Genomic DNA, 27,453 nt, shown 5'->3' on the forward strand with positions numbered 1-27,453 from the left:
TTTGAGCCTGGGTAGTTTGAAGTTAGTTCCTGCTTTCAACTACAGAGGGTCCTGCACGTATAACAGTTCCCCTTTCAACTTTTCAATGGCTTGAAAGCGATATGCATTCAGTAGAAAACGTACTTCGAATTCTGAATTTTGATCTTTTCCCGGGGCTATGTATATGCAGTACGATACTCTCTCTTCATGCTGTACAGTGGTAGCAACCACAGCTCCCAGTTAGCCACCTGGTGAACAACCGGTACACTTACAACCATTCTGTACCCATACGACTATTCTGCTCTTCACTTTCAGTACAATATTCAGTAAATTACACAAGATGGTCAACACTTTATAATAAAAATAGGCTTTGTGCTAGATGACTTTGCCCAATTGTTGGCTAATGTTAAGTGTTCTGAGCAAGTTTAAGGTAGGTTGGGCTAAGCCATGATGTTCCCAGGTTAGGTGTAGTAATGTATTTTCCACTTACATGGCTTTATCCGGACATAACCCTATGGTAAGTGAAGGAAGAACTTGACTACTTGATTCCGCCTCTCCCAAAGAGCCGAGTGACTGGCAGCACGAACACACTAAAGTTCCTCTACGCCTATAAAAAATAAGCTTATCGCCTTAAAATAACTGGAGAGACTGTAAGAAATAAACAACAAATTTTGTTTCAGCCAGCGGTAGGTATAACGCCATTACAAATTGCTAATACTATCAATTCTTGTCAATTTTTCAGGTCCTCCGAGGTTTCACCGTCAGCCCGTAAAAACACCCCAGCTCACCATCTCAACTTTCTTCTCTCCCCTCCGCTCCACTAACGCCGGCTCATTCCAGTGTTTCTCCAATGAATCTGCTGAAACTCTGCCTCTACAGCTTTTTAGTGGCCAAATCTCAACTTCCTCATCTGTAAAATAGCAATAATACCTGTTTAGCCTACTCCGCTAGAACTGAGGCTAGAGTGAAGTGTGAGAGAGCTCAACTGATATTAATTTCTATCACTGGTGGTTATTTCGGGGTCCTTTTCTCCGCTACACTTTATAATAAAAGAAACATCTTTCTATTCAGAATTTCGACTCCTTTTGCTTCTCCAGCCAGCTCCGGCTGGTCCAACTTTGCTTTGAGCCTGCGCACTAGCTGTCGTCTCTCAGCCTTTGCTTTCCCAGCTTCAGCTGACGAGCTTTGATGACGTTAATCTCCTGCGCCGAGGTACGAGCAGGGCGCGCGTGAAGAGGTGCAGGGTGTCTTCTCCCGACGCATTCCAGTACCTGTGCGTCCCCTGACCTGACAGTATGAAGGAGACGCCACTCTCAAACTGCGAGCGCCGTTTTCTACTCCGCGCCATCGAAGAGAAAAAGGTAAACCGGGAATTTGGCGCTGCGTGAGCGCTCGGGTAGCGCGGCGGCCCGCAACCTTCCGGCCTGGGCGCACAGACCTAGCTCTCGCAGGCCCCGGGAGCCCCTAGGGGAGCGGCCGGTGGGTTCCCCCAAGGCCCCAATATTTATTTGGCTCCCGTGGGGCCTTTTCAAGGCTCAGGTCACCCCAGGGACTGTCAGTGCTCGGGCACTTAGTTTCCACTCTCCTACGTGGAGTGGGTAGGATTACACTTACCTCCAAGTGCTTAGCCCAAGGACTGCCTAGCACAGAGTAATAAATATTTGTATTAGGAATAAAGGAATGTTGTGCTTACAGCGGCTGGATGGCAGACAAACCTATGATTATAGGAACATCAAGATCTCATTTGGAACAGATTATGGGTGCTGCATTGTGGAACTTGGAAAAACAAGGTAACAAAGTATTCAAATTAGGTATAAGCTCAATAGGGAGAAATTTAAAAGAACTTGATTGACCCAGTTTACAAAGCAGTTAAGTCTGGACAGTACTTTGTTTAGCTGCCCAGACTTTGGTTTTATAGTCACACTTTACATTTTTAATCATGAATATATTTTCTGTCACATAAGTATCACATAGTTCTTTCTGATCTCTGTGAATCATATATACAGCCAGCACTGATTGCACTGAATTTGTTCCTTGCATTTGTTGTCATTAAGTAGGGCCTACTTTCCTCCTTTTCCTGAGTGACATGAGAATTAGATTTTTAATATTCATTTGGAAGTTGTGAGGATACTGGTCAGATAATGTTGGTGAACCATGCCATAAGAAGATTCTTAGGACGTCTCAAGTTTGCATGCCATCTTGTATCACTAAATATTTGTTTTAGAAAAGAGAAGAAATGGTCATTGACTCAAAAGTCTGTGGAATAGTAAATATTGTAATGAGATTTTTCTTCCCTGTCATCTCTTTGGTTATGCCAATATGTGTTTTATTTCTGTATGTATTCTACTACTATACTTTGTAGGTAACTTCAACCTTTAATGATATATCATACTGAACATGTTATTACTCAACGTAGTGTAAGACTGAAACTTAATTTTTAGATTTCCTTTTTTTTTAATTGGAAAGGAAATACATTTAATTAACAGATATGTACTTTATCTTTGCAGAGTTCTTGGACAGGTTTCCTGTGAACTTGTTTCTCCAAAACTCAATAGGGCAACAGAAGGTATTCTTTTTTTTAACCTTGAGCTCTCTCAGATGGCTGCCCCAGCTTTTGAACCTGGCAGGTATTTAAATCTTTTTCTTAAGCTGCTTTAGCCAGAGGAGAGCCTAACAGGGGTGAGCTATTGTTTTACTGCCTGGTGTTATATCTCATGACATTAGCCCATTCCTGTTTTCATAGGCAGTCAGATCTCTTGGTGAAGTTGAATCGCCTCTTGGAAAGATGTCTAAGAAATTCGAAGTGTATAGACACTGAATCTCTCTGTGTTGTTGCTGGTGAAAAGGTGGGGAATATGCCCAAAATTCTTAATCTTGGGATGAGTATTGTTGACTCATGGATCCCTGTATCTATACTTTCATTCTCAGAGCTTCAGTTAATTCAGTTTTATTCTAGTTCACTTCACTTCACATATTCCTGAATGCTACCCATAGAACTTTGTGTCATCTCTCTTTGGAGGGACAAAAAAATTGGTGAAAATAGCAACTTGGATTTGTATACAAATTTCTTATTCAAAGAACTTGTGGTTTTTCACATATTTTCATTTATTTTCTTATGTTATTTAAGTGAGTTGATAGAAGCAGGTAATGTTTTCCTTTTTTATGGATGAAGAGCTAAAGAACTGATTGAATCCTTCATTTGGATAGGTTTATTGACTTACACAGGGCTGCATAGTGAGTCATTGGTAGTCCGACATTGGAAATATTACTCTCAATATATTGTGCTATTTGATGATATTAGAACTTTATTCTTGATTAGGGTATTTTAAGTATCTTTTTGACTCCAAAGAAGTCACTTGGCCTTTCCACATTCTATACTTGAATATATTACTATTTGCATTACTTGTAAGGTTATCATAAATATTGTCAAGTAAAACCTAAGAGTTTGAGGTTTTTAAGTTAGGAGACACAATAAAAATATCATTAGGCTTGGAGTTAGGGGAATCTTAGTACTAAATGTAGTGTGGTTCTGTTTATTTACAGTATATATTTTACTGTTGTCAAATGACTCATAGAAAGGTAAGCTATTGGTATTTCAGGTGTTGGTCTGGCTTGACATTTTTCTAAATGTATTTTTATTGATACAATAGAAGGAGTAACTGCATGTTTTAACAGCAAGAGAAAATTTTGCACACAGTGTTACCTTTCCTTATAAATAACCTCTGGTTGTGACTATTTAGGATTTATTTTTGTTTTGAATTCACATTCAGGTTTGGCAAATACGCGTGGACCTACATTTGTTAAATCATGATGGAAACATTATTGATGCTGCCAGCATTGCTGCAATTGTAGCCTTATGTCACTTCCGAAGGCCTGATGTCTCTGTCCAAGGAGATGAAGTAACACTGGTAAGCTTCCATGATGTGAGCCAGGCTCCTTCTTATGAATGAATGAATATCCTTGCTGTGCAGACAGCTTGATTCTAATGAAGTCTTGTTGTAAATGGCAATTAAGTATGTTGTAAAATTTGTTCACAAGGCAAAAAATATGGTCACAGTTACCTTTGAAATCTCTTAAATCTCCTGTATTAAAGTTTTGTCAGTGAATGCATACCCTATCCTGGTTTTTTTAGAATAGAAATAGATGACTTCTTTGGATTGAGCATTAGATAAAGTGGTTGGTTTATGCTTAGGGGGCATGTGTGAAAAATCATAATTCTCAGTATTTTCACAGTGAGATGCTTGTTCTCACTGTGTGGCAAAAACCCATCAGAAACACCTGGAAAGACTGTTAAAACATCTTGCCAGTCTGCATCCTCAGAGTAGAATGGGGATAGGATGTATGAGTTTGTACTTCTGACAGAGTTCCCAGGTGATACGATAGTGCTGGTATAAGGACCACATTTTGAAAACTATGGACCTATACTATTTATATTGTCCTTTCTTTTGTGCAGAGTATGTCAATTTCAATTTATATAAATTACATGCTAGGATAATGAAAGTGCACTGTTGTGATAATTTGATTCCTGAAGTTATAAAAGGAAACATCAGATGCCCAAATTCTCTAAGATGTCATTCATGATGCTGTTTTTAGGAATTAGACTGGAGCAGACTCTTGAAAGACTTAGAGGTGTAGACAAAGTTTTATTAACAATAGAGACATGTTCCTTTAGAGAGGGGAGGTGGTATATGGAAGTAAAAAAGAAAATATAGAGTGATGAGTAGACAAAAAAGACATTGATTTAAAAATACTGTAGAGATATTGGTGGTGGTAAAGTGTTACAGCCATGTTGGAAGAGTTTGGCAGTTTCTTAAAAAGTTAAGTGTAAACTTATACAGCCTAACAATTCTATATCTAAGAATGTACTCAAGGAGGATGAACGTATACATTCACTCAAAGACTTTCATGTGAATGTTCATAGCAGCATTATTCATTACAGCCAAAAACTGAAAATTAGCCAAATGTTCATCAACTAGTGAATGGAAAAACAAAGTGTGGTGTATCCACGCAGTGGAATACTATTCAGCAGTAAAAAGGACCAAACTACTGGTGTGATGTATACTTCAAGGTGGATGAAACATGCTGAGTTGAAAGGAGGCAGATGCAAAAGACTGAAAATTGTTTGATTCCACTTACATGGAATGTCCAGAAAAGGCAGATTTATAGAGATAAAGTATTGATAGATCAGTGGTTGCTTTGGGCTGGGAGTGGGAGTGATAATCAACTGCAAACACGCTTAAGGGAATTTGGGGGAGTAATGAGAATTGTTTGGTTTGGTTTTGTTTTTTTGCGGTACGTGGGCCTCTCACTGTTGTGGCCTCTCCCGTTGCGGAGCACAGGCTCCGGACGCGCAGGCTCAGCGGCCATGGCTCACGGGCCCAGCCGCTCCGCGGCATGTGGGATCTTCCCGGACGGGGGCACGAACCCGTGTCCACTGCATCGGCAGGAGGACTCTCAACCACTGCGCCACCAGGGAAGCCCAATGAGAATGTTTTAAAAACTGAATTGTGGTGATAGTTACTTCACTGTATATTTACTAAAAAGTGAATTATTTACTAACAGTTAGTGAATTTTATGTTATGTAAATTATACCTCAATAAAGCTTTTTGACAAATACATAAAGTTTTAAGGAAGATGAATGGCAAAGTCAAACAGGTAGTTGCAAAAGAAGTTATTTAGGTACTCACTGAAGATTAAAGGGATTTCGGTTTTTATTTTAATATCTGATGTACAAGATGATTTTTTGTATGTTTATAAGTTAGTGACTGTAATTATTGAAACTTTTATTTTCAAACAGTATACACTTGAAGAACGTGATCCTGTACCATTGAGTATCCACCACATGCCCATTTGTGTCAGTTTTGCCTTCTTCCAGCAAGGGTAAGTCTCATCCTTGTCATGGTCTGAAATTATAAATCCGTAGGCAAATGAACAAACCCCTTGTTTAATATTAGAGCGCCTTATAGTTCTTTTATTTCTTTCTTAAGAGCATTACTTGACAAATGCTCAGAACTAAGAGCTTTCTCAGTAGAAGTGACAAATTCTCCTTTAATGAAGAGACTTCACGTTTTTCTTTTCATGGCATACTTACACGTTTATGAGTTTACCACAGCATGGTAGTGTATCTTTCCTAGAGGTATACGGATGTTAGGCTCTAATTTTGGAAAGTAGGCTGAGAAAGACTGTGGATTAATGGAAGACGACTTTGGAATATATTTGAGGAGCATATTATATGGAATAGTTGTAGGATAGGAGCAGGTTACAAGGCGGAATGGTTCACAAATGAGAAAAAAAATCTTGTTTTCCTTCAGCTCTCCAGCAGTTTCTTCACAACTCACTGCTAATTCCTCCTACAACAGAAAACCTGGAATCTTAGGTCCGTGTAAGGTGCCTTTAAATGAAAGCTTGAGCCTTAAATCTCTTTAGAAACAAAGAGAGGTATAAATATTTTAGCAATTTTACGACTAAGAACTAGAGAAAAGCTTTCATCTTTCAGTCACTGTAGTAGAGAATTTTATTGGAGGGAAATAGACCAGCACTGTCCTGTAGAATTATGACATGAACCATATATGAACTTTTAGTAGCCACATTAAGAGGGTAAAAAGAAACAGGTAAAATTAATTTTGATATTTTATTTTACTTGATACATCTAAAATATTTTAATATATGATCAATATCTTAAAAATTATTCCTGAGATATTTTGCATTCTTTTATTTCTACTAAGTCTTTGAAATCCAGTATTTTATACTAATAGTACATCTTAGTTTGGACTAGCCACATTTCAAGGGCTCAGTAACCACATGTAATTAGAGGCTAACATTGGACAGTGTGGAAATAGGCAGTATTTTTTTGTAATGAGCCATTAGCATAACCTGGAAGAATTTCAAGCAGAACTTGGAAGAATTTCAAAGTACAGGATATTAGGGAAACTTTAAAATTAACCAAATTAACATAATTCTGTTGTCTCTTTTCAGATTAAAGTGACTCAAATTCATAGGCTCAGACCTACACTGTGTTGACCTTACTATAATCCTATTTTTAAAAATATCCATTAGCTTAAAATTGACAAGCACTCAGCATCAGATTTGTTCATGTCCATTTAACATTCATTTCAGAACATATTTATTGGTGGATCCCAATGAACGAGAGGAACGTGTAATGGATGGCTTGCTGGTGATTGCCATGAATAAGCATCGAGAGATTTGCACCATCCAATCCAGTGGTGGGATAATGCTGCTGAAAGATCAAGTCAGTGCTTTGATTTGATTAATGTTCCATTAAAAATAGGTCTCTTCTTTTTAGAAGCTTTTTCTTGTTTTTAAACTAAAATCCAACAGATATTTTCAATGATTGATTCTCGGACCTGTTAGAATCTGGTTTCAGTATTGTCTGTTGACTTGTGGCTACAAGGTACCCTCCTTCCTCCCTTGCTTCTCCCATGGATGGCCCTCCAGAGTCTACACCTCTAGATAGAGGAATACTTTTTTCCTTTCAGTGAGGAAAGAGATTTATATCCTTTCCCCTTCCCCTTCCTTCCCCTTCCCCTTCCATGTGTTGGGTCTTCATTGCTGCGAGTGGGCTTTTCTCCAGTAGCAGTGAGCGGGGGCTGCTCTTCGTTGCGGTCGCTTCTCTTTTTGCGGAGCACAGGCTCTAGGTGCGCGGGCTTCAGTAGTTGCGGCACATGGGCTCTAGAGCGCAGGCTCAGTAGTTGTGGCACATGGGCTCAGTTGCTCCGCGGTATGTGGGATCTCCCCAGAACTGGGATCCAACCTGTGTCCCCTGCACTGGCAGGCGGATTCTTAACCACTGTGCCACCAAGGAAGTCCCTATATCCCTATTTTTCTTTAAAGTGTCAGAAAGTAGAAATTATGTAAAAAGATAGTTTTACTTTTGGAATTTGGGTACAGTGAGCAGAAGTTCTCAAATCCAGCTACATATAAGATTCACATGGAGACTTTTAGAAAATAGATTGCCACATAGTGCAGCTCGTCAGGAGCACAAAGACTACTTAATTGGAATTCCAGCTCTTCCTTACACTAACTGACCTTTGGCAGATGGTTTCATATTTTTGTGCTTCAATCTCTTTATCTGTAAAATAGTAAATAATCTTAATGTCAACACCTTCTGTTAGGATAATATAGGGATAGATATGGATATATTGTACTGTATAGCATAAATTAAGTGTGCAATAAATGTTAGTTTCTGTTATCATCATTGTCATTATTACCAGCATCATGACCACTGCCAGATCCCTATTTCCAGCGATTCTGATTCATTAGGTCCCTGAGGCCTGGGAATCTTCGCTTTATAAAAGCTTTCCGGGGGACACTGTGCAGCCCTGTCTTGAACAGAGCTATGGATCACTCACAGAAAGGAAGTTAGTGTATCTGTGGCCTCTTGAGTGGTATCTTCTACATTGTCATAGAAAAGTTTTTGGGTCAGTTCCTTTAACATTTAAAGATAGCTCTCACGGGCTTCCCTGGTGGCACAGTGGTTGAGAGTCCGCCTGCCGATGCAGGGGACACGGGTTCATGCCCCTGTCCGGGAGGATCCCACATGCCGCGGAGCGGCTGGGCCTGTGAGCCATGGCCGCTGAGCCTGCGCGTCCGGAGCCTGTGCTCTGCAACGGGAGAGGCCACAACAGTGAGAGGCCCGCGTACCACCAAAAAAAATAAATAAATAAAAATAAAAATAGCTGTCACATCTTGCCTTAATTTGTGTTTACACTGTATTATTTTCATATTTTAAAAAAAGGCTTAAATTGCAAAGGTAGAAAAACTAATCTCATGTTTTTAGTTTTGTTAGAGAAAGCTACTTGATTTGTTGTCTTTAAATAACAGAGTTCACTTTTATAAATAGGTTTTGAGATGTAGTAAAATAGCTGGTGTGAAGGTAGCAGAAATTACAGAGCTAATACAGAAAGCTTTGGCGAACGACCAGAAAGTTAGGTAAGTTTGATTTTTTTAGAACTGAATGGTCTTGTTATAGATTTTTCTGTTGAGGATTTTTCTCGCACAAGCATAACTCTACAGTTTTTACACTCAGTCTTTCCTTACCTGTTCATCTCAGTTGAATATACTAAATGTTTTTTGAAAGTTGATTGAACTATTTATTGTATTCCAGTTTATACATCATCTGTATTAAAAAGCCACATAATATTTTTCATTTAAAAAGTTAACATTTTCTTAGGAAAAAAAGAATCCAGTAGCTCATGTTAACAGAAAGAATACAAACTGGGGTTGATTCCCATCTCTTCTTACTGTGTGACATTAAGCAACAGCTATATCTCAGCACTTCAGTGTCTTCTGCTTTAAGTACATAACACATGCTTGACACATGGTTTAATAAATGGTTTAATTATAGTAACTTTTTATTATCTCACTTGATAGGCATAATAAATTGGTGGGGTTAAGTTAGTCAAATAGTTTCTCATCCAATATTTCTCATGTATCAAAAGGATAAAATAGTTAACTTTTTTTTCCCTTCCTGTCTTCTCTCCCATCTCTCATTCCCCCTTCCCTCCCAACTCCCCAAAAAAACCCACACAGGAAAGAAGGTGGAAAGTTTGGCTTTGCAGAATCTATAGCAAATCAAAGGATCACAGCATTTAGAATGGAAAAGGCCCCTATTGATACCTCCGATGTAGAGGAGAAAGCAGAAGAAATCATCTCTGAAGCTGAACCTCCTTCAGAAGTGTATCTTTCCTGGGTGTTTTTGGTAAAAACAAGAAGATTCATAACACTTTGGGTATTATTAGGGCTCTGTGAAGCGTGTGCATATGGAAATTTGTTTTCTGAAACACTGTACTTTGTTAGAAAAAAACATTTAAGATACGAGACAAGATAGTGATGAGTCATATTAAATTGATGGTGTAACATCTACCTTCTCTTCAGCTATCCTACCAAAACCAGAAAATTCTTTTATTTTAAGAAGCAATTTACAGCATTTCATTTTCCTTTGGAAAATTGTTCCCTAATCTCACTGGCATGGTCAGACACTATACATTATACACATTGTTCTTATTTTTTTTAATAAATTTATTTACTTATATATTTATTTTTGGCTGCATTGGGTCTTCGTTGCTGCACACGGGCTTTCTCTAGCTGTGGCAAGCAGGGGCTGCTCTCTGTTGTGGTGCTCAGGCTTCTCATTGCGGTGGCTTCTCTTGATGTGGAGCACGGGCTCTAGGCGCTCGGGCTTCAGTAACTGTGGCTCACGGGCTCTAGAGCGCAGGCTCAGCAGTTGTGGCGCACGGGCTTAGTTGCTCTGCAGCATGCGGGATCTTCCTGGACCAGGGCTCAAACCCATGTCCCCCTGCATTGGCAGGCGGATTCTTAACCACTGCGCCACCAGGGAAGTCCCCACATTGTCCTCGAAGTTCATTCATTCACCAGATTTATTACTGCAACTAAAATGTTCAGAGCAAGTGTGTCTCTTGATATTTCTCACCCCTTGTGTCCATAAAATCTTAACCTGAGTTATACACTATTTCTTCTTCACTGTCCAGCCATCCATAGTATAGCTATTAGTAAATTTTTTCCTAATAATTTGAGGCACACTTCAATCAATCTTAAAGGAAGAAAACTTTCATTCTAATCATTTTCAGCACTGCATCAAATAGCAGTATTTCTGTTATTCAGTTTTCTTAACTTGCTAAGTGTTTCGAAACCTGTGCTGTGGACTCCTGGAACCGCCCAAATTGGAGAGGGAATAGAAAACTCCTGGGGTGATCTTGAAGACTCTGAGAAGGAAGCTGAAGATGAAGGTGGCAGTGATGAAGCTATTATTCTTGATAGTATAAAAATGGACACGGGAGAAGTCTCTAATATTGGAAGCCAAGGTATGTGATACTTTATGGCTATATGTAATATATATATATATATATATATATATATATATATATATATACATACATACATATATATCCCTATTTTAGTAATCTTATTTTTATATTAGCAGTTGGGGCTAAATATTTTATAATTTAAATTTCAACTAAACTGTTGAGGCTAACTGCAAGAATATGCTTATCTTTGAGGAATAGTGGTATTCTTTGGTATGTGAAGGGAGTGGCATTTTTTATTTTTAAGTTTTTTTTTTTCTGTTTTTGTATCTTATCCGGGCCAGTTTTAAGGGGATGAGTTTCTTAAAATCTCATTCCTGTGTGCTATTTTTTCTTTGTATAGTTTCTAGACTCAAACATAAAAAGGCAGTATCATACGTATATTAGAGTAGTGCCATCCGTAGAACTTTCTGCAGTGTTAGAAATGTTCATTCTCTACACTGTCCAGCATAATAGCCACTAGCCACATGTAGCTACTGAGCAGTGAAATGTGGCTTGTGTGAAGAATTCTAAATTTTAATAAACAAGGAGGGATCTAGGAAGTAGGTTGGTGGAGAAATAAAGGATACAGCTATTAAATCTGGCTGAGAAAATAGTGAAGGTGATACTGTTTTGGTGTATAATGCACATACCTGCCTGCCTTCAAGGAAGATCATTGCCTGTAAATATTACTGAGGACCTGCTGGGGTTTTTTGTAAGGCAAAAAAAAAAAAAAAAAAAAATCCCCATTAATTGGGACCCTTATTCAGCTTTCCCAGTGGTTACTTCTATTTAGTATTATTCTTCCAGACCTCGTTCCATGTATTTACTATATATTTACACCAACATAAGCTGCTTAAACACAGGGACTATTTATTGATAGATGTTAACTTTTTTTTTTTAACTCCATATGCCTTTATATATTTGTGAAATTTTTCTAATAGGGAGAAAGTAATTGAAAACTCTATTTAAATATAAAGAATTAATGTAGTAAGTTTCATGGGGAAAATGGACAAAAGAACAGAAACAGACATTTCTGTTCTTTTGCCCATTTTTTGTTTCTGTTCCTATTTGTATTTGCATTCCCAAATACAAACGGCCAGAAACACATTGGCAAGGGTGTATAGGAAAATGGGTTAATATACTATTGTTGGAATGTAAATTGAAACATTTCTGGAGGGATCTGGCAAAAATGTCTTTCAGAAGGTATATGCCTTCTGACCAAGGAATTCTGCTTCTAGGTATTTTTCCTTTTAGTGTTGTTTATAATAGGGAGAAATTTAAAATCTAGATCTTGAAAATTAACAAATTCAAGGAGTAGCACAAGGAATTCAGTTGGCATATTGACTTGTTTCCAAATTGGTTCTATAAGATGCTCTATGTGTGTGTGTATAGTGTGTGTGTGTGTGTGTGTGTGTGTATATATATATATATATACACACACACACACACACACACACACACGTATGTAGAATTATCCCCCTCATTTTAATTCTATTAAAGAAGCACACATAAGGTTTTTCAGAGCTCCAAGGAATAACCTCAGGGAAGGGAAGAACCAAATAGTAGATCTGTAAGCCTCCACCCAAAATGCTGCTTGGGCTCTCTATCTGAAACTTATATTCCTTTCTTAACATTTTCTTAAAAGATGCCCCTATAGTGCTCTCAGACAGTGAAGAAGAAGAAATGATCATTTTAGAACCAGATAAGAATCCGAAGAAAATAAGGTAACATTTCTGGTTTATTTCAAATGTATACATATACTCAAGACTTTTTAGAAGCTTGCTCTCTGGGTTTCTTCAACCTGAGATTTATAGAATTAGGTCTGTAAAACTGCTTGGATGCCTTTCAAGGTTACAGTATTCTTCTGTCATAGGTGGCAAAAGTAAGCTCCTAGTACTAATACTGTTAAAACTTGTTAATTTACTTTGTTCACAGAACACAGACCGTCAGTGCAACACAAGTAAAAGCACCAAGTAAAAAGCCAGTGAAAAAGAGAAAAAAGAAGAGAGCTGCTAATTAAAGTTCACATAGTTGTATATTTGTGTATATAACTATTAAAAAGGTATTTATTCAGTGCTAACAACCTTGGGTATTATTCACAAACCCATTACAGAATCTAGTTCTTTATACAGTTTTTACATTATGCTTTAAAATAAACGTCTGGAGGACTCTTTAAAACAGGTTTTAAATAACTGTCACTTTGGTAGGTCAAGTGTAGTAAAAGTTGATGAATGAAAAGCATTTTCATAGTGTGTACAAAGACCTGAAAGAGTCTTCTTAGATTATGCCCAAGTCAGACAGTTGGCCCAGTTCCTTAGGGAGGTGAATGTCATCACCTGTGTATTGGAAGGAGAAGCCTTCCCTGTCCCCATGCTTTAATAAACCAAATTAATTTCTCTAAGTGAAATCCTGAAGTCAAATTTTTGCCTCAAATTAAATTTGACTTACAAACCAAATTTTCCAAATCAATTTATTTCTTATTATCCTGACAGCTGGCATCATTAATACTTTAACAAAAACCACTTAAAATTAGCCAAATATCTAAGATAGTTACATGTACAAAAGATATACAAATTAAAACCTTTAAAAAGTAATAGATACCATAATTTGTACTTGACCGTAACTTCCGTATTCAGAAATGATTGTAAAATTAAAACCTAAGATAAAATCTGTACACCATATACTTTGAGTGATTTACATCCTAGAAAACAAAGGCAGTCTTTCACTGTTACACATTTAGTGTCTCGGGTGGGTTGAGGAGAGAAACACCATGATACCTGTAAGCAGGGGAAAAAAAATCCATTTTTAGTAAACATTCATTGGGTGAAACAGATTATGGAATGAAACATATACTAGGAACTCACAAATGCTATTTCTGTCTACTTGAATTAATGGTTATAAAACCATAGTCTGGTCCCCAACACCTGCATGCATGCCCACCGTTCCTCTCCCCTCTTCTCCCTCAAATACAAGACAGAAGCTCAAAACACATGGCTGCTAAGAGAACAGTTGCTTAAGGAGGCTGTGCCTGACTTGTGAATCCCTTAAGTAAAGTTAAAATGTCAAGGATCTCTGAACCGTACGATAGCCTGGAAAAGCAAGCTTCTTTGGTATCTACTGCTGTTAATTCTTACTTTGAGTTTTTGTACTTTTCTCTTATTGACTGTTGTGCATGCCGCGGAGCTCTGAGGTAGGTCTGGTGGAGGTCCATGAGACAAGGCTTTAGAGTTTCCAGCGTATATCCAGTCTTTTGTACTAATGATTCAGGCTGCAGGAGGGAGGACGGAACCACTGAGTTTTGTTTTTAGTAACAGACACTGAATACAAGTTAGTAGTTGGCATTAGTTGGCTTGAGTTTTGTCCTAACACCTCCAACTAACATCTTCCTGTTTTCTCAAGCTCTTTTTGCTAACTTTGATCAATTTTTACTATTTTCCTTGCCAACAGCAAGTCTTATGGCCTGAATTCTTTAAGCACACCTTTCAAATCCAAGCATTAATAGTAACCAAGCTTTCTACCTGACAGATGCTATTAAACAGGTAAGACAAAATGCTTTCAACAGTGTACGTGGCTGAATAGCTCTTCCAGTTCAGTACATCCTGACAACTGTCAGTTGTATAGGACAGTTATTTAACCTATCTGGCACAAGCATTTACAGCACAAGGTGGATGTGTAAGGACGTCGTCATACATACCCAGCTTTGTCCCGTGACAGTGTAGAGTGCTAAATGAAAGGCTGCTGCGGCGGTCACTGATGGCAAATACTTTAGATATGGGTCAGCATCTATCAAACTTAACTCTCCCAAAAACTGGAATGAAAAAGTAAATATACTTTATGATCATAAGAGCTCTGGAATTCAAAACTCAAATCCTTACCTTCTGACCAAATATTTCACTATCTTTAAGACTGGCTCTGTAGCAACCATTGCCACATCTTTAAATATACTCACTATCATATTTTGCTTCATTCTCATCCTGTATTTTTCCTCCTTAATAGCTTTAAAAACAACTCTTCTGGCTACCATTTACCAAGACTTCCTCCTCATACCACTATTCCTAGTGCTTTCTCCATTTATGTTTTCTTTTGCCAATGGTAGGCTTTCTTTCATGCTGCAGCACTAACCTGTCCCCAGAATACTAAATCCCTTGACCAAGGCTGTATAATGAAACTAGAGCTTGCCCCGAAATTGTGACCTTAGAATCTTCATTCAGCAAAATGAGAAGAACTTACCATTGCTAAACTTTCAACTTTGCAGTTTGCAGACTGCTGGTGCAGAAAGTACTGGGTAAGAAACTGATTTATTGTTGGTGCAGCTAAGTCAAAGGCAAGGACTTTCAAAACTAGGTGCTCCATTCTCAGAACTTGTTTCTTGGTATAAGTGTCATCTGTAATGTATACAAACTCTGCTACTTCTGGGGGGTATATTTCTTCAAACTTTCTACAATGAAAGAAGTTTTCAGTAATCAATCCTTGTATAAGAAAAGCAAGCTTGTTTGTCCCAACTTGAAATCCCTTAAGCAGAATGAATGGAACGAATCCAAAACCAGTTGCCTGTTTGCACTGATACTTGACCATTTCTAGCCAAGACTAGGTAAATGCTAATTAAAAGCCCCAAATATTTCTCCCACTTCAGTCAAAGGAAGTAAGTGAGAGACTGACTTCCCAAGATGGGAACAATGCCAGAGTTCACCAAGTAACTGAAAATGTAGGAAATTTCCTTAGAAAAATAAATAATTTACATTTTAGTTTTCATGTCTTAATGGAGAAAAGATAAGATTTTGCTTATATACCAGAAAGTACTTTAAAGTAGAAGGAAGCACTCTGTAACCTAGTCCTGGTGTATTAAAATGTCGCCAATCTGTAGGTTCATTCAAGGTGCCCTGAAATCCAAATCTAGGAAAATTAATGTCCTAAATTTAAAAAGTTTCATCCACTCCACCATCCCTAAAGTAGTCGCTGACTCCCTGCCTTGTATAGTATGTTAAAATGTCATACTTTAAAAGATCACAGTTTCTTCCCTACACAGAAAGATACTACTAATCACTTTTAACCCAACAAACCAAGTTGTACTTACGAGGCTAACAGCATAGCAGCAGTGCCCACAAGCTGAAGTTTTCCTCTCAACACAGACATCGATGAAAGAAACCTATCAATGTAGTTCACAGCCAAATGCAGGGTCTCATTCTGTAGTTTATATTCTTCTCCTACTTCAACTAACCAGTCCACGAGGATAGCCCTCATACTGTTAGTAATGTCTGGCTGTTTCTTCATGTAACCCACTTTAGGCTTACATTTAACCTGTTGAGAAGGTTACTTAGTGTTAAAACTGCAGTTAGATTATTCTACCATTAACAGATGCTGCCTATATGCTAGAAACTTAAGTATAGCATTAGAGTAATTCACTGGCAGTTAAAAAACTTAAAAACATTATCCTCTTAATTTCCTTTCACCACAGTGAACAAATAGTGTAAAAAGTAGATTCAGAGAGCCTTTACCTCCATTTCCCTAAGGTATGTGTGAATGTCCTCATGGTAGTCTGGTACTTCATTAACACTCACTGGCTTTTCATCTTCCAGTACAATTGACATATCCATAGTATGCGGTGACTCTAGGAGAATTCAAAAGTACAGTGAAGTTCACTTTTCATTTTCGACTTAATTTAAGAGCTAAAAGTGATTGCCCTTGTAAGGAGTCCCAAACTACCAATGTGTTTATTTCATCCAACTAAAAAGAGCTTGTTACGACAAAGTACATAGAAGATTTAACTCTGATTTTAGTACCTATGTCCACTTAGTTTTGGAATGATTTTAATTAACAAGAAAAAGTACTGACAAACCATTAACAGCAAAATGAGTTAGAGGAGCAGGTATTGAAGTGTCTTCATCTCCCATGACAGGAGTACACTGGTTTTGCTAGGACAAAGTTAAAATCCAAGTTTGGAGATATCTAGGATTTGTCAAAAGAGAGTTTGCAGACCCCGAAGTCTAACATTCAAAGCACAGTCCAGGCAATAACTAGAAGTAGGGCTAACAAGTGTGCTAAAGAGAAACTCAGATTTCTTATGGGCAGTTCAAACACATTAACACTAATATCAATGGGTGATTCTTTTTTGGTAAATTTAAATTATCTTTGAAGGCAAAAAATATCCATTATTCTTTTTACTTCAAGGTTTGAGTTTAAAATTTGTTGCAGATTTTAAATAAAAATACACCAATTATTTTGTTTCCATAGGACTTCGCTGCTATACCTCTCATCTACAGAACTAAAGCTGAGATTGAATTTAGTGAGCTGTCCAGTGACTCGATAGCCTGATGGTAAAGAAGCAGCACAAACTGTAGTCAGAGTTGTCTATAGCAGCTACTCTGACCCACAGGAGGACAATGTCCCTCTCTGGTATCAGACAATCAGACTGATTTTACAGAAACAAAGTTTTAAAGGTGGAAGAGATGTTGGCTATCTCAGTATTTAAAGCTGCATTCTCAAATAGCCCTCTATTTGAGAATGGTATGTACAAAGTGAGTCTTAACACAACTGAAATATATTCTCCCAATCAAGCAAACATTTCCAGGGTCAGATTAAAATAAGTCTGAGATCTAATGAAATTGATGTGATTAGAAGCGTACCAGGAGCACAGGATTAGGATCCTTTTGTAGGTCACTGGGTCTTGGATTAGCTGTGAGGCCTGAGATAAGTCACACCCTTTCTAAACTTGTTACATTAAACCTAACTCATAATGTAGTTAAGGATCAGGTAAGATCATGTTTTGAAAAGCAAAATTTCATTAATCCAGTCTATTCAATAATTATGATTACATTGATTTGATACAAATTTTTTTTAAAACTTACCAAAACTACCATCCATTGGGTAATCAAGAGGTGCCAGTGGTTTTCTCGGTCCTGGTAAAGTAACAGCTGAATTAAAAGCCAAGACATCTTCACTTTCTGGTTTTTTAGATTCAACTGGCCTCTTCTGAGTCTCTTCTTCTGCTTCATCCACATGGATGGTAAATGCAGGCTGTTGACTGTTTGCTTTCCAGGGAGGAACGGTGACATGCTCATCATTTATAGGAAGATCCTTAAGAGGTGCAACCTAAAAAATAACTGGCTTTGAGCCTATTAAGTGGAATTTTGTTCTGCTTTCATCCCCTTATACTGCATTTACTCCCAATTACTCTATCAGGAAAATTAAACTTTAGGGGGGAAAATCCAGACAAGGAAATTTGAGTAGTCAGTTGGAGAAAGAAGGGATGTTCCAATTTGTCACAGGCATTCCTGCAAGGGTTTTAGGGTCAGATTAAGTGGAATTGGGCAAAACTGATCAAGGCCACGAGATGGGTGGAGTGGCAGGGCGAAAAATGCCAAATTTAGGAAAGATGGCAAAAAAGTGGTTTACCTCTTTCGCCCCAGGGTGGAGCAACAGAGCAAATTCGGTAAGATGGCGGAATTGACCAAAAGCAAAGTATTTTTTATACCCTTTCCTAAAGCAGAGGTAATCTCTTAACCATATGGGGAGGATGAAGGAAGTCCGAGCAGTGCCTGGGGCTTAAAAGCAGAGAGAAAGGCGTGGAGCCGGGCAAAGGCCATACTCATGTTGTAGGACTTGGTTTGACTTCGTTATCTATAGAAAAATACTCCCAATGGAGGAGAGCGGACAGCCAGCACAAACGCAGAGTGCTGGCAGGGAGAGTAATGGGAGAAACTAATGGGAGTAATGTGGCATCCTACACTCCAGAAAACCAGGGATCAAGGGACTCCAGATCCTGGCTTCCCGCGAAAAGGCCAGGGGATGCTTTCTCGCCACTCTCCTATGCCGGCTAAACCCATGCAAAACTCCCGCTCGGCCCACCCTCCTGCAGATACGGCTCACTGCTTTACCCGTCGCGTCTTAGGCCTCTGCTGCGGCGCTGGTCCCCGCGAGTTCCCGGCCTTCAGTACCGCCAGCCCAGCGCGGGTCCGGGACTGCTGGGTGGGCGCCGCCTTCTCGGGGTTGATGTTCTCCTGGTCCTCCTGGAGCGCCGTCTGCTGCAATGTTAACAGCGCCGAGCCTGCCTCGCGGGCCGCAGGCCCGGGCGCGGAGCTGCCCAACATCACTTCTCCCGGGGGCGCGGCGGGATCAGCCTGCGGCGCCAAGCAGCGTGCACTGCGTCCCGCTGATCAGCCTAGGTACACTCCAGCTGTACCCGCCCGCCGCAGCTCGGGCCAGCCTACCCACCCGCTGGCCCGCTCGAGATCGTGTAGGACCGAGGAGGTTGCGAAAGGCGGAGGCAGGCACTGCCGGACGTGGAGGACCAAAGACGCCCCCGAAATGAAGCGAGCAGCCCGCCGGAGCGGCGGCTGTTCATGCAGTTCAAGTATCCCGCGACTATTGAAATGGACCAATGAAAAGGGCCGAGGCCCGTGACGTCACTCGGGGCGACGCGGTCGCAGGCGAGTGAAGGCGGCTGCGAAGGCAACCGAGCAGGGGCGGAGCGGGGCGAAGAGACGTCGAACGGCGGCAGGAGGAAGTACGCGCGCCCGGCGGGGAGGCGGGGCCTAAGTCTACTGTGACTTTAAATAGGGCCGCTAGGCGGTCCCTGTCTCGGGGTAAGGGCAGTCTCTAGGATAAACTGAATTAAACTTTAGCAATTAGTAGCGGGCCGCCCCGGCCTTCTGCCCTAGGACCTCCAGTTAGCTTGACTGACTAGTTTCTCAAGGTCTAAAATCTGATCCGGCCACATACTGGCCTGGTGGTCTTGTTCAAGTTATTCAGTGTCTCCAATTCTCAATTTTCCTATCTGTTAATTGGGAATGATATCTACGCGTTATACAGTTGTCGTTAGTATTAAATAACGTGCATAAATCATTTAACACGCTGCTTATGTAACTGATATAATATTGAAAGACTATAATGTCATCTTACCATTTAGGTGTTTCTTCACAGTCTTATGCTTTTTATTTTTCCTAATGAAGATGCAATTAATTTAAAGTGCCACCTTGAACTACTGTTGATATATGTAACAAACAGTAATGTACTACAAGAAATTCAACTAGACAGTCATTAATTTTTATCTCTTTTTTCTCCCCAAGGTGTGGCAGCCGACAAAAAGCTCGGAGTAAAATTCTAGTGACCTAGATATAATTATGTGTTCCATTTAGAAATGAAGGTTGTTTAAACATAGTAAAAGCAATATGACCTTATAAAAGTAAAACTCTCTTAGCAATATGTGCCTTTAACAAATTTTCACATTTAATATACAACAAGGCTTGCACATAACTAATAAATATAATGGTATATAATTAAGAAGCACTGTTGTTTTCCAACAAATTCATAAGTGTGCCCTTCTTGAAAACACACAGAATAGTTTATTTTCTATTGTAATCCTTATGCTATTTTAAACAACCTTTAAGTACAATATTCACCTGAATATGAATAAAATATGAATTAAGATTAATGACTTCCATAGCCTTAAAGTCATATTTCCCTCCATTTATGATAAAAAAGAAATCAGTGGATATTAGTGCAGGAAAATCTAAGAATCTGTCACTATTTCGACACTATTCACATGTAGTATACTTGTATAGCCCTACTGGTTACAGCACATCAAGTTAAGATCCCCCCAGTCTGTGCAAATTCTGCTGATTTACCTGGCCAACTCAAGTATTTTACAAACTGAGCATGGGTCACAAAACATTACCAAGCAACGGCAAAATCAATTGTAAATCAATCTCAATTCCTTAAAAAAAATTTATGTTATTTCCCCTGGTTGACAACATACATAGTAACCAGAATGCAATCCAGGCACCAGAACTTGGGTTCCACCTTTACAAAATAATAGCATGTCCTCTTAAACACTTAACCTCACTGAGAATCAGTTTTCTTACATGATTTGACAAAATAATCAATATATGTTGTCAAGATCAAATGAGGAGGGACTTCCCTGGTGGCACAGTGGTTAGAATCCACCTGCCAATGCAGGGGACACGGGTTTGATCCCTGGTCCAGAAAGATCCCACATGCCGCAGAGCAACTAAGCCCCTGCGCCACAACTACTGAGCCTGCGCTCTAGAGCCGGTGAGCCACAACTACTGAAGCTTGCGTGCCTAGAGCCCATGCTCCGCAACAAGAGAAGCCACCACAATGAGAAACCCTCTCACCGCAGTGAAGAGTAGCCCCGGCTCGCTGCAACTAGAGAAAGCCCGCACGCAGCAGTGAAGACCCAACACAGCAAAAAAATTATTAATTAATTAATTAAAAAAATAATAATTAGCCAAAAATAAATTAAAAGAAAAAGAATCAAATGAGGTAACATACGTAAATACATTTTGAAAACTGTAAAGCAGTTTATACATACGTGTGTTAGCTTATTAAATATTTGAATATATTTTTATTTTCCAAATAATAGTTCTCGATTATTATAAACATTATAATTACTATAAAATAATTATTTTATACAATGATTATTATAAAACATCCACTTGAAAAAAATTCACTAAAATCCCTTATAATCATTCCACTTGTTTTAAAATGTCCTCCTCTCTCTCTCTGTCTCTCTCTGTCTCTCTCTCTCTTTTTCTCTCTTACTCCTCTTCCTCTTCCTCTTTCTCTGCTATGTGAGGACACAACAAGAAAGCAACCATCTGCAAGCCAAGAAGAGAGCTCTCACCAGAGCCCAACCACGCTGGCACCTTGACCCCAGACTTCCAGCCTCTAGAACTTACGCGGACCTCTCACTGCCGTGGCCTCTCCCGCTGCAGAGCGCAGGCTCCGGATGCGCAGGCCCAGCGGCCATGGCTCACGGGCCCAGCTGCTCCGTGGCACGTGGGACGTGGGACCCTCCTGGACCGGGGCACGAACCCGTGTGCCCTGCATCGGCAGGCGGACTCTCAACCACTGCGCCACCAGGGAAGCCCTGAATGCGGATCTTGATGTTTGAATATGTTTTAACCTTGCACGATGTCTATACTAACAATATATGGGTTGTTTGATAAATATTTTAAAAATTAAAAAAAAAGTTCCATTTGTCAAAAAAAATAGAAGCATTACTAAAAAAAGTCATAACATATTTTTAGATAATATTTAAAAACGCACTTGAAATAAAAGTATATACAGTTAGCTTGCAATTCTATTTTAACAGTTTTCATTTAAACATACAACTTTGGAACTTTACCTTATTTATATTTCATGCAGCATCAAAGAAAGCAATCAATGCATTTTGGTCATAACTGTCCAGAATCTCCAGTAAAAGAGGCACTTTGGTTTTTACATTGGTGCCTTTGAATTTGAACTTATCTATGAAAAGATCGGTGATCATGCCTATAAAGAAAAAATGTTAATTTTCTGTCATTGATTAATTCTATTAATGACACATTATTTAATGAAAGTAAGCGACTGCTTGAGAATCTATTTCTAAGCACCTGTAATTCCATTATTTAACATACAGAAATCTGAAAGGATTGATGCATTAAAAAATATTTGGGGGGGATTTTAAGGCACGTTTCAAAATATAAATCATTTGGCTAATAACCCTCTTAACAATTGGCTATAAGCTATTAATTCAGACAATCAACTGCTGGCCAGTTTTGAACTGCTATTGGTATATATAAAATTACAACAAGTGGGGTTTTTTTTCCCACCAGGCTGACCATTTTGACATAGTGTAGACATATTCTGTTCATAACAGCTTTATCTGAATTAAAATATCCCATCTATATGTTGACCGTTCTTAGGATTTGACTTGACAGCAAATATTTCTAGTTTCAAAGATCTGGGCAAATTATTTCACCTTTGAGTTTTTGCATATATATAGTGGGAATAAGTCAAGCTATCAACCTTTTATCCAAAACTCTTGATGCAAGATGTGTTTCAGAATTTTTCACATTTTAGGAAGATAATAAAAGGAATATACCATATATACGGCATAATACCCGTGGAAAGTGAGTGGCAGCATCTGATAACAAAACATAACATTTCTGCAACAAAATATATGAATATTCATACTAAGTGGAATAAAAAAACTATAAATAACCTCATATCAGTTTAAGTGAGGTTTTGTCATTAATTCAGATCAAGTCAGATTTATTGCCAAATGATTTATGAACAAAGTTTTTGATTTCAAAGCTCTCTGGACTGTGGAATTGGTGATACGATATGGTGGTTCTGCACCACCCATCTTCTAAGTTGTAATGGGAATAAAAGATCATGTGTTTGCCACATAGTAAATATTAAGATATTAGATATTATTGTTACCGTTTATGAGCAAGTCTCTGGGCATAAAATAAATTCATTAGGTAGATCTTAAGGATCAATATGGACTGATGATACCAACTGACTCTACAGAAGACTCGGCACAGTGCAAAAAGCTTGCATTTGGGGGCGAGGAGATTCTAATGAAGGCTTTGCCACCACCTACCTATGTGACAACACATTCTTAAGCTCAGATTTCAGTTTACAGATGTGAAAACCAGAGATAACACTATCTACCTTGCTGAGCTGTTGGAAGGATTAAATATCCCCCCTGATTATAAAGATGTTATAAATAAACAGGCGTGCTATGCACAATAGGTCTTACATAAAGATCACAAAAAATGTTTCCTTAAGCTGTTCCTTCCTTCCTCCCTCTTGCTCTTGCTTTTTCAATACAACTGTGAAACATTCACCTTCTCACCACCAAAGCAGAATGAGTTTTAAACATAAACTGACACAGCACATATATACCCCCATTAAATTTTGCATAAAAATATTAAATGCTGCATTTTGATATTTCAGAATAGCAATAAAAACTGAAAATTATTTTGTGTGAAATATAGCCTAAATTGTAATGCTTCATAGGATACATTCATTTCACACTGGGTTTCTTCATATATATAGATTAGTTCATTGCATTAGACTTATTTCACTTCTTAATATTTATTTGTATTTTATCTAGTAAAAATATTAAACATTAAAACCAACTTGACAAAATAAATACATTGGGCAGTACATGGGTTGTTACTGGTTCATGACTGCTGTAATCTTTGCCTGTCTCCTTCTGCCCAGCTTCTCTCATGTGATCCTTTGCAAACAGCCAGTAGAAAAGAAATATGACAAGGTATTCTAGAATAGTTCACTAACCATAGAGTCTTTCAAGATGTGCAGGTTGCTTTTTGTATTCTTCCTGTAGGTGATCTGCCTCTTCTAGGATACAGCGATATTCTGGTATCAGAAAGTTTGTGTTTCCCTCATGAACCTGCAATTCCTTATTTAAAATTAAAAACAGAAGCACTTAATGTTCAAAATTTAATCCAGTGTAAAGTGGGTTTAAAGTGGAAAACTTTAAGGTCTTTACAATTTTAGAAATCCCATCACAATAAAATAATGATCATAAGTCCCGTGACACAAATACTTACTTTTAAAGCATCAATTAATTGCACTTTCTTAGCCAAAAGCAACTGGTACTCCAGTTTTGGGTGGATTAGCTTTAATGTGTGTTTGACTGATACTTCATTTATCTCTAGAAGAAGTTAAGTCAGGCACAATTAGATAAGTCACTTTGATCAGGAACATTCTTATTGTAACAACAACCCCCCCCCCAAAACAGAAAGAATGATTCTTTTTTTTTTTTTTTACCGTATAATATGTTGAGGTTAATTTTCCTTTTTGTAGCTTCTTTAGAGAGCACATCTTTTAGGATGGATATAGTAGAAATGTTGTCAGATTTAAAAACTCCTTCACCTTTTCTATAAAATTAATATTTTTAAAAGAACAGCTTTAGAAGGAAATACATCCAATAAATATGTCCAGTAAATACATATTTTGCGAATAGGACCTTGTGTTTAGACTTCATTTAATTTTAGATTTCTTTATATACACATCTCATTATTAATGTAAAACATATTTAAACATGTAACCTTTTACTGTTGTAGCAATTCAAGTTCTAAACATACTTATAAAACTGAATAAAAGATGTTAGACACATGCCTCCAAAAGATACGACAATTTATATAAGTTCTTCATTTAAAACACCTTTTTTTCATTTTCACTAATAAAATTTCCAATAGCTAACCCCTTATGTATATAAAATGCATTTAGAATTGCTTGCTTTCACATAAGTTTTTTTTATGTAATCACATAAATTACAGCACGACTATATGCTTCATCCTTAAAAGAAAGCTAATATCAAACCTAAGAGTAACAACTTCTGTTCTTCCATGCCCAGCATCCACTGCCACTTCTTATGTTCACAGTACCCTTCTTTTTCTTTATGGAACCCCTCCTTCTCTCTCTCTCTTTCTCTCTCACCCTTTTCAATCCATATAGTTTCATTGGCACTGGCCCCAACCCCATTTCTGGGACTTCAGGAGGAAGTTTTCAGCAGCGTATTCCATACCCCTGAGCACAGTGGTTCACGACTCAACGATGATACTCAATCCTGGGACTTTTATTGAAACTAGTGGGAAAGAAAGGCTATGGTAGCTGAAAAGATATAAAGCTGGATGGAGCTGTCGGTGGCCACCATGGCACTACAGAGGAAAGCCAAGAGAAGACAAAAACAGAGCTGAGCAATGGAAAGGGATAAAGTCTTGACAATATCAGTTAAGCCATTGATCCAGTTATGCTTGAAGCAGACCACTGCTAGTCTTTTAAGTTATATGAGCTAATAAATTCCTTTTATTTGGTTAAGCTTGCTTACGTTTGGTTCCTTTTTATGATGACCAAAATTTTCCTAATTAATATATACCATCTTTTACATATTCAGTGTTGCCTTTTTATTTGCTTTTATATTGACTGCTGTAGGCAAATGCTAATTCTTTTTTTCTAGAAAGATGAATAATACACACTTATTTTGATCCCAATTATGTGTTAGAAATCATGAGATTTTTTTTCACTAGTCTTCAATTTTAATTAATAATATTTAACATTAAATACTTATGCAGTACCTGGCACTGTGGAATGACTCACGTGGTTTATCTTCCTTTAAGCATCACAATTCAGTGAAGTAAGTGCTACTATTTCTATTCGTCAGAAAAGAAACTGAAACCCAGAAAGTTAAGTAATGTAGCTAAGAGCAAATAGCTGGTGAGTCACAGAGCCAGATTCAAACCTAAGTATGTCTGTCTCCAAAGTACATGCTTCTATACTTCTTCCATATATATGTATTTTATGGAACAAAAAACCTTTATTGAGTACCACTATGTTCAAAGCCATGTGTTAGATACTTGGAGGATACATACAAAGTTAATTAAGAAATAAACTCTGCCCAGAGCTTACAATCTGATTTACAGACAAGCTTACATAAAAATTATTATATACTTCAAAAAAATAACAATAAAAACCTAAGGCAGGTAAGAATAAAATGTTATGGGAACAGAGAAGAGAATCAAGGAAGACTTAAAAAATGTACCTATTGAGTTGGGCCTTGAAGAATAAGTAGAGTTTTGACTATTAAGGAAAGAATATTTAAAGACACAGAATGGTAAAAAGCAAAGGTATGCTATTATAAAAATATGTAGTATGCCAGGGGCCTGTCAAATTGTCTGCTATGATTAAAACGTGAGGTTCGCTGTGGTACTTCAAAACTGAAGTCATGATTCCAGGTTTACACAGGTAAGATCCCCTGGAGAGTACAGTGAAACACCCCCATAGAACTGATGCTAAAACCAGTTAGATTTCTGGAGAGTTCTTGGTCCCAAAGGCTATATTCAGAGGTAAAATTATGTGTTCACTGTTGTTTCCAGAACCTAGCATGGTAAAGTCTCAGCTAGGAAGCAGAAAGTAGAATACCTCAGTAAACTGCTTAGGGAGAGAAGCTTTAAGAGACAGAGACAGAGAGAAGATAAGAAACCTCCTCCCCTCCAAACAAACAAAATAAAAAAACAAAAGATCAAACAAACAAAAACAACCTACAGATGTGAGAGGATGAGAATGCAAAAACCTTGAAGAAATATGAGGGTACAAGCTCAAAGCAGAGGTAGAGAAACCAGCCTTACCCAACACATTCAGAAAAAGAACAAAGGAGAAGGAAATTTTAGCCTCTACTATATTCAGAAACAGAAATTATGGGAGCCTATGGGAGATGAGTAGGGAGTGACAGTGAAGGGGGCAGGAGGGCAACTGGGAGCTTGAGAAGAGTGTCAAGGAATAATGACCTTCACCTCAATGTGGTCACTTCAAAAGCCTGCATGTTCTAAGCTCTCAAGTTCTTGAGCCATTTCCTATTTTTGCATAAAGAAATTCAATGGTAATTCTTCTTGTAATTCTTACTGGAATTAGGATAAATGTTCAAATCAATTTGGGAAGGACTTGCATGTTTACATTGTCTTCATATTGATAACTATAGAATATATTACTCCATTAAATCAAGTCTTTAATGTCAATAAAATTCTAAAGTTTTCTTCATGAAGTTCTATGTATTTCTAATAAAGAATATTCTTACAGATTTTATATGAACATTTTGTTATTGTTATCACTGCTCTGAAAGAATCTTTTTAAACAATTTATTTTCTAACTGGTTATGGCTGAGAATTGGAAAGGTATTGCTCTTTCATATTCACCTTTAGTCAATCATTTTTTAAACTCATTAATTCCATTTGTTTTTCAAAGATTCTCTTAAACAGTATAGTTTTTTAATCATATTATTCGCAAATTATTACTGCCTTAAAACTTATGAAAATTTAGAAGTTCCATTTATGTAAAA

The 27,453-nt window shown here is 38.0% G+C and overlaps 3 protein-coding genes across 3 annotated transcripts in view; 1 reads left to right on the plus strand and 2 right to left on the minus strand.

Annotated features, from left to right (window-relative positions):
* Positions 1-1,203: 1,203 nt before the first annotated feature.
* EXOSC9 (exosome component 9) lies at positions 1,204-12,882 on the plus strand. Its single transcript, XM_065877733.1, has 12 exons — positions 1,204-1,340; positions 1,675-1,769; positions 2,487-2,606; positions 2,723-2,825; positions 3,750-3,887; positions 5,777-5,859; positions 7,096-7,228; positions 8,840-8,928; positions 9,529-9,675; positions 10,639-10,820; positions 12,448-12,526; positions 12,738-12,882. Exons 1-12 carry the CDS (start codon positions 1,275-1,277, stop codon positions 12,820-12,822), a joined length of 1,320 nt encoding a protein of 439 aa, XP_065733805.1. The 5' UTR covers positions 1,204-1,274; the 3' UTR covers positions 12,823-12,882.
* A 376-nt stretch (positions 12,883-13,258) lies between these two features.
* CCNA2 (cyclin A2) lies at positions 13,259-19,153 on the minus strand. Its single transcript, XM_065877542.1, has 8 exons — positions 18,677-19,153; positions 17,648-17,891; positions 16,298-16,410; positions 15,877-16,100; positions 15,033-15,240; positions 14,497-14,610; positions 13,937-14,070; positions 13,259-13,579 (listed from the first exon to the last, which is right to left on the minus strand). The coding sequence occupies exons 1-8, from the start codon at positions 18,887-18,889 to the stop codon at positions 13,531-13,533; spliced, it is 1,299 nt and encodes a 432-aa protein (XP_065733614.1). The 5' UTR covers positions 18,890-19,153; the 3' UTR covers positions 13,259-13,530.
* Positions 19,154-21,960: 2,807 nt separating this feature from the next.
* Positions 21,961-27,453, minus strand: part of BBS7 (Bardet-Biedl syndrome 7) — a 41,439-nt gene continuing 35,946 nt past the window's right edge. Inside the window, exons 16-19 of the mRNA XM_065877761.1 lie at positions 24,387-24,496; positions 24,167-24,270; positions 23,892-24,015; positions 21,961-22,094 (exon numbers count right to left, since the gene is read on the minus strand). Coding sequence (XP_065733833.1) covers positions 21,961-22,094; positions 23,892-24,015; positions 24,167-24,270; positions 24,387-24,496 — 472 coding nt within the window. The remainder of the gene's footprint in view (positions 22,095-23,891; positions 24,016-24,166; positions 24,271-24,386; positions 24,497-27,453) is intronic.

Source organism: Phocoena phocoena, chromosome 5, assembly GCF_963924675.1.
Source record: "Phocoena phocoena chromosome 5, mPhoPho1.1, whole genome shotgun sequence".
Lineage (NCBI taxonomy): Eukaryota > Metazoa > Chordata > Mammalia > Artiodactyla > Phocoenidae > Phocoena > Phocoena phocoena.

Coding starts and splice junctions, on each gene's coding strand:
- EXOSC9 (XM_065877733.1), top strand. CDS start 1,275: ATGAAGGAGACGCCACTCTCAAACTGCGAGCGCCGTTTTCTACTCCGC. Junction 9,676..10,638: donor GCTGAACCTCCTTCAGAAGT/GTATCTTTCCTG, acceptor TAACTTGCTAAG/TGTTTCGAAACCTGTGCTGT. Junction 10,821..12,447: donor CTCTAATATTGGAAGCCAAG/GTATGTGATACT, acceptor TTTTCTTAAAAG/ATGCCCCTATAGTGCTCTCA.
- CCNA2 (XM_065877542.1), bottom strand. CDS start 18,889: ATGTTGGGCAGCTCCGCGCCCGGGCCTGCGGCCCGCGAGGCAGGCTCG. Junction 14,611..15,032: donor AAGTTGAAAGTTTAGCAATG/GTAAGTTCTTCT, acceptor TTTTCATTCCAG/TTTTTGGGAGAGTTAAGTTT. Junction 13,580..13,936: donor GAAAAGTACAAAAACTCAAA/GTAAGAATTAAC, acceptor CCCTGCTTACAG/GTATCATGGTGTTTCTCTCC.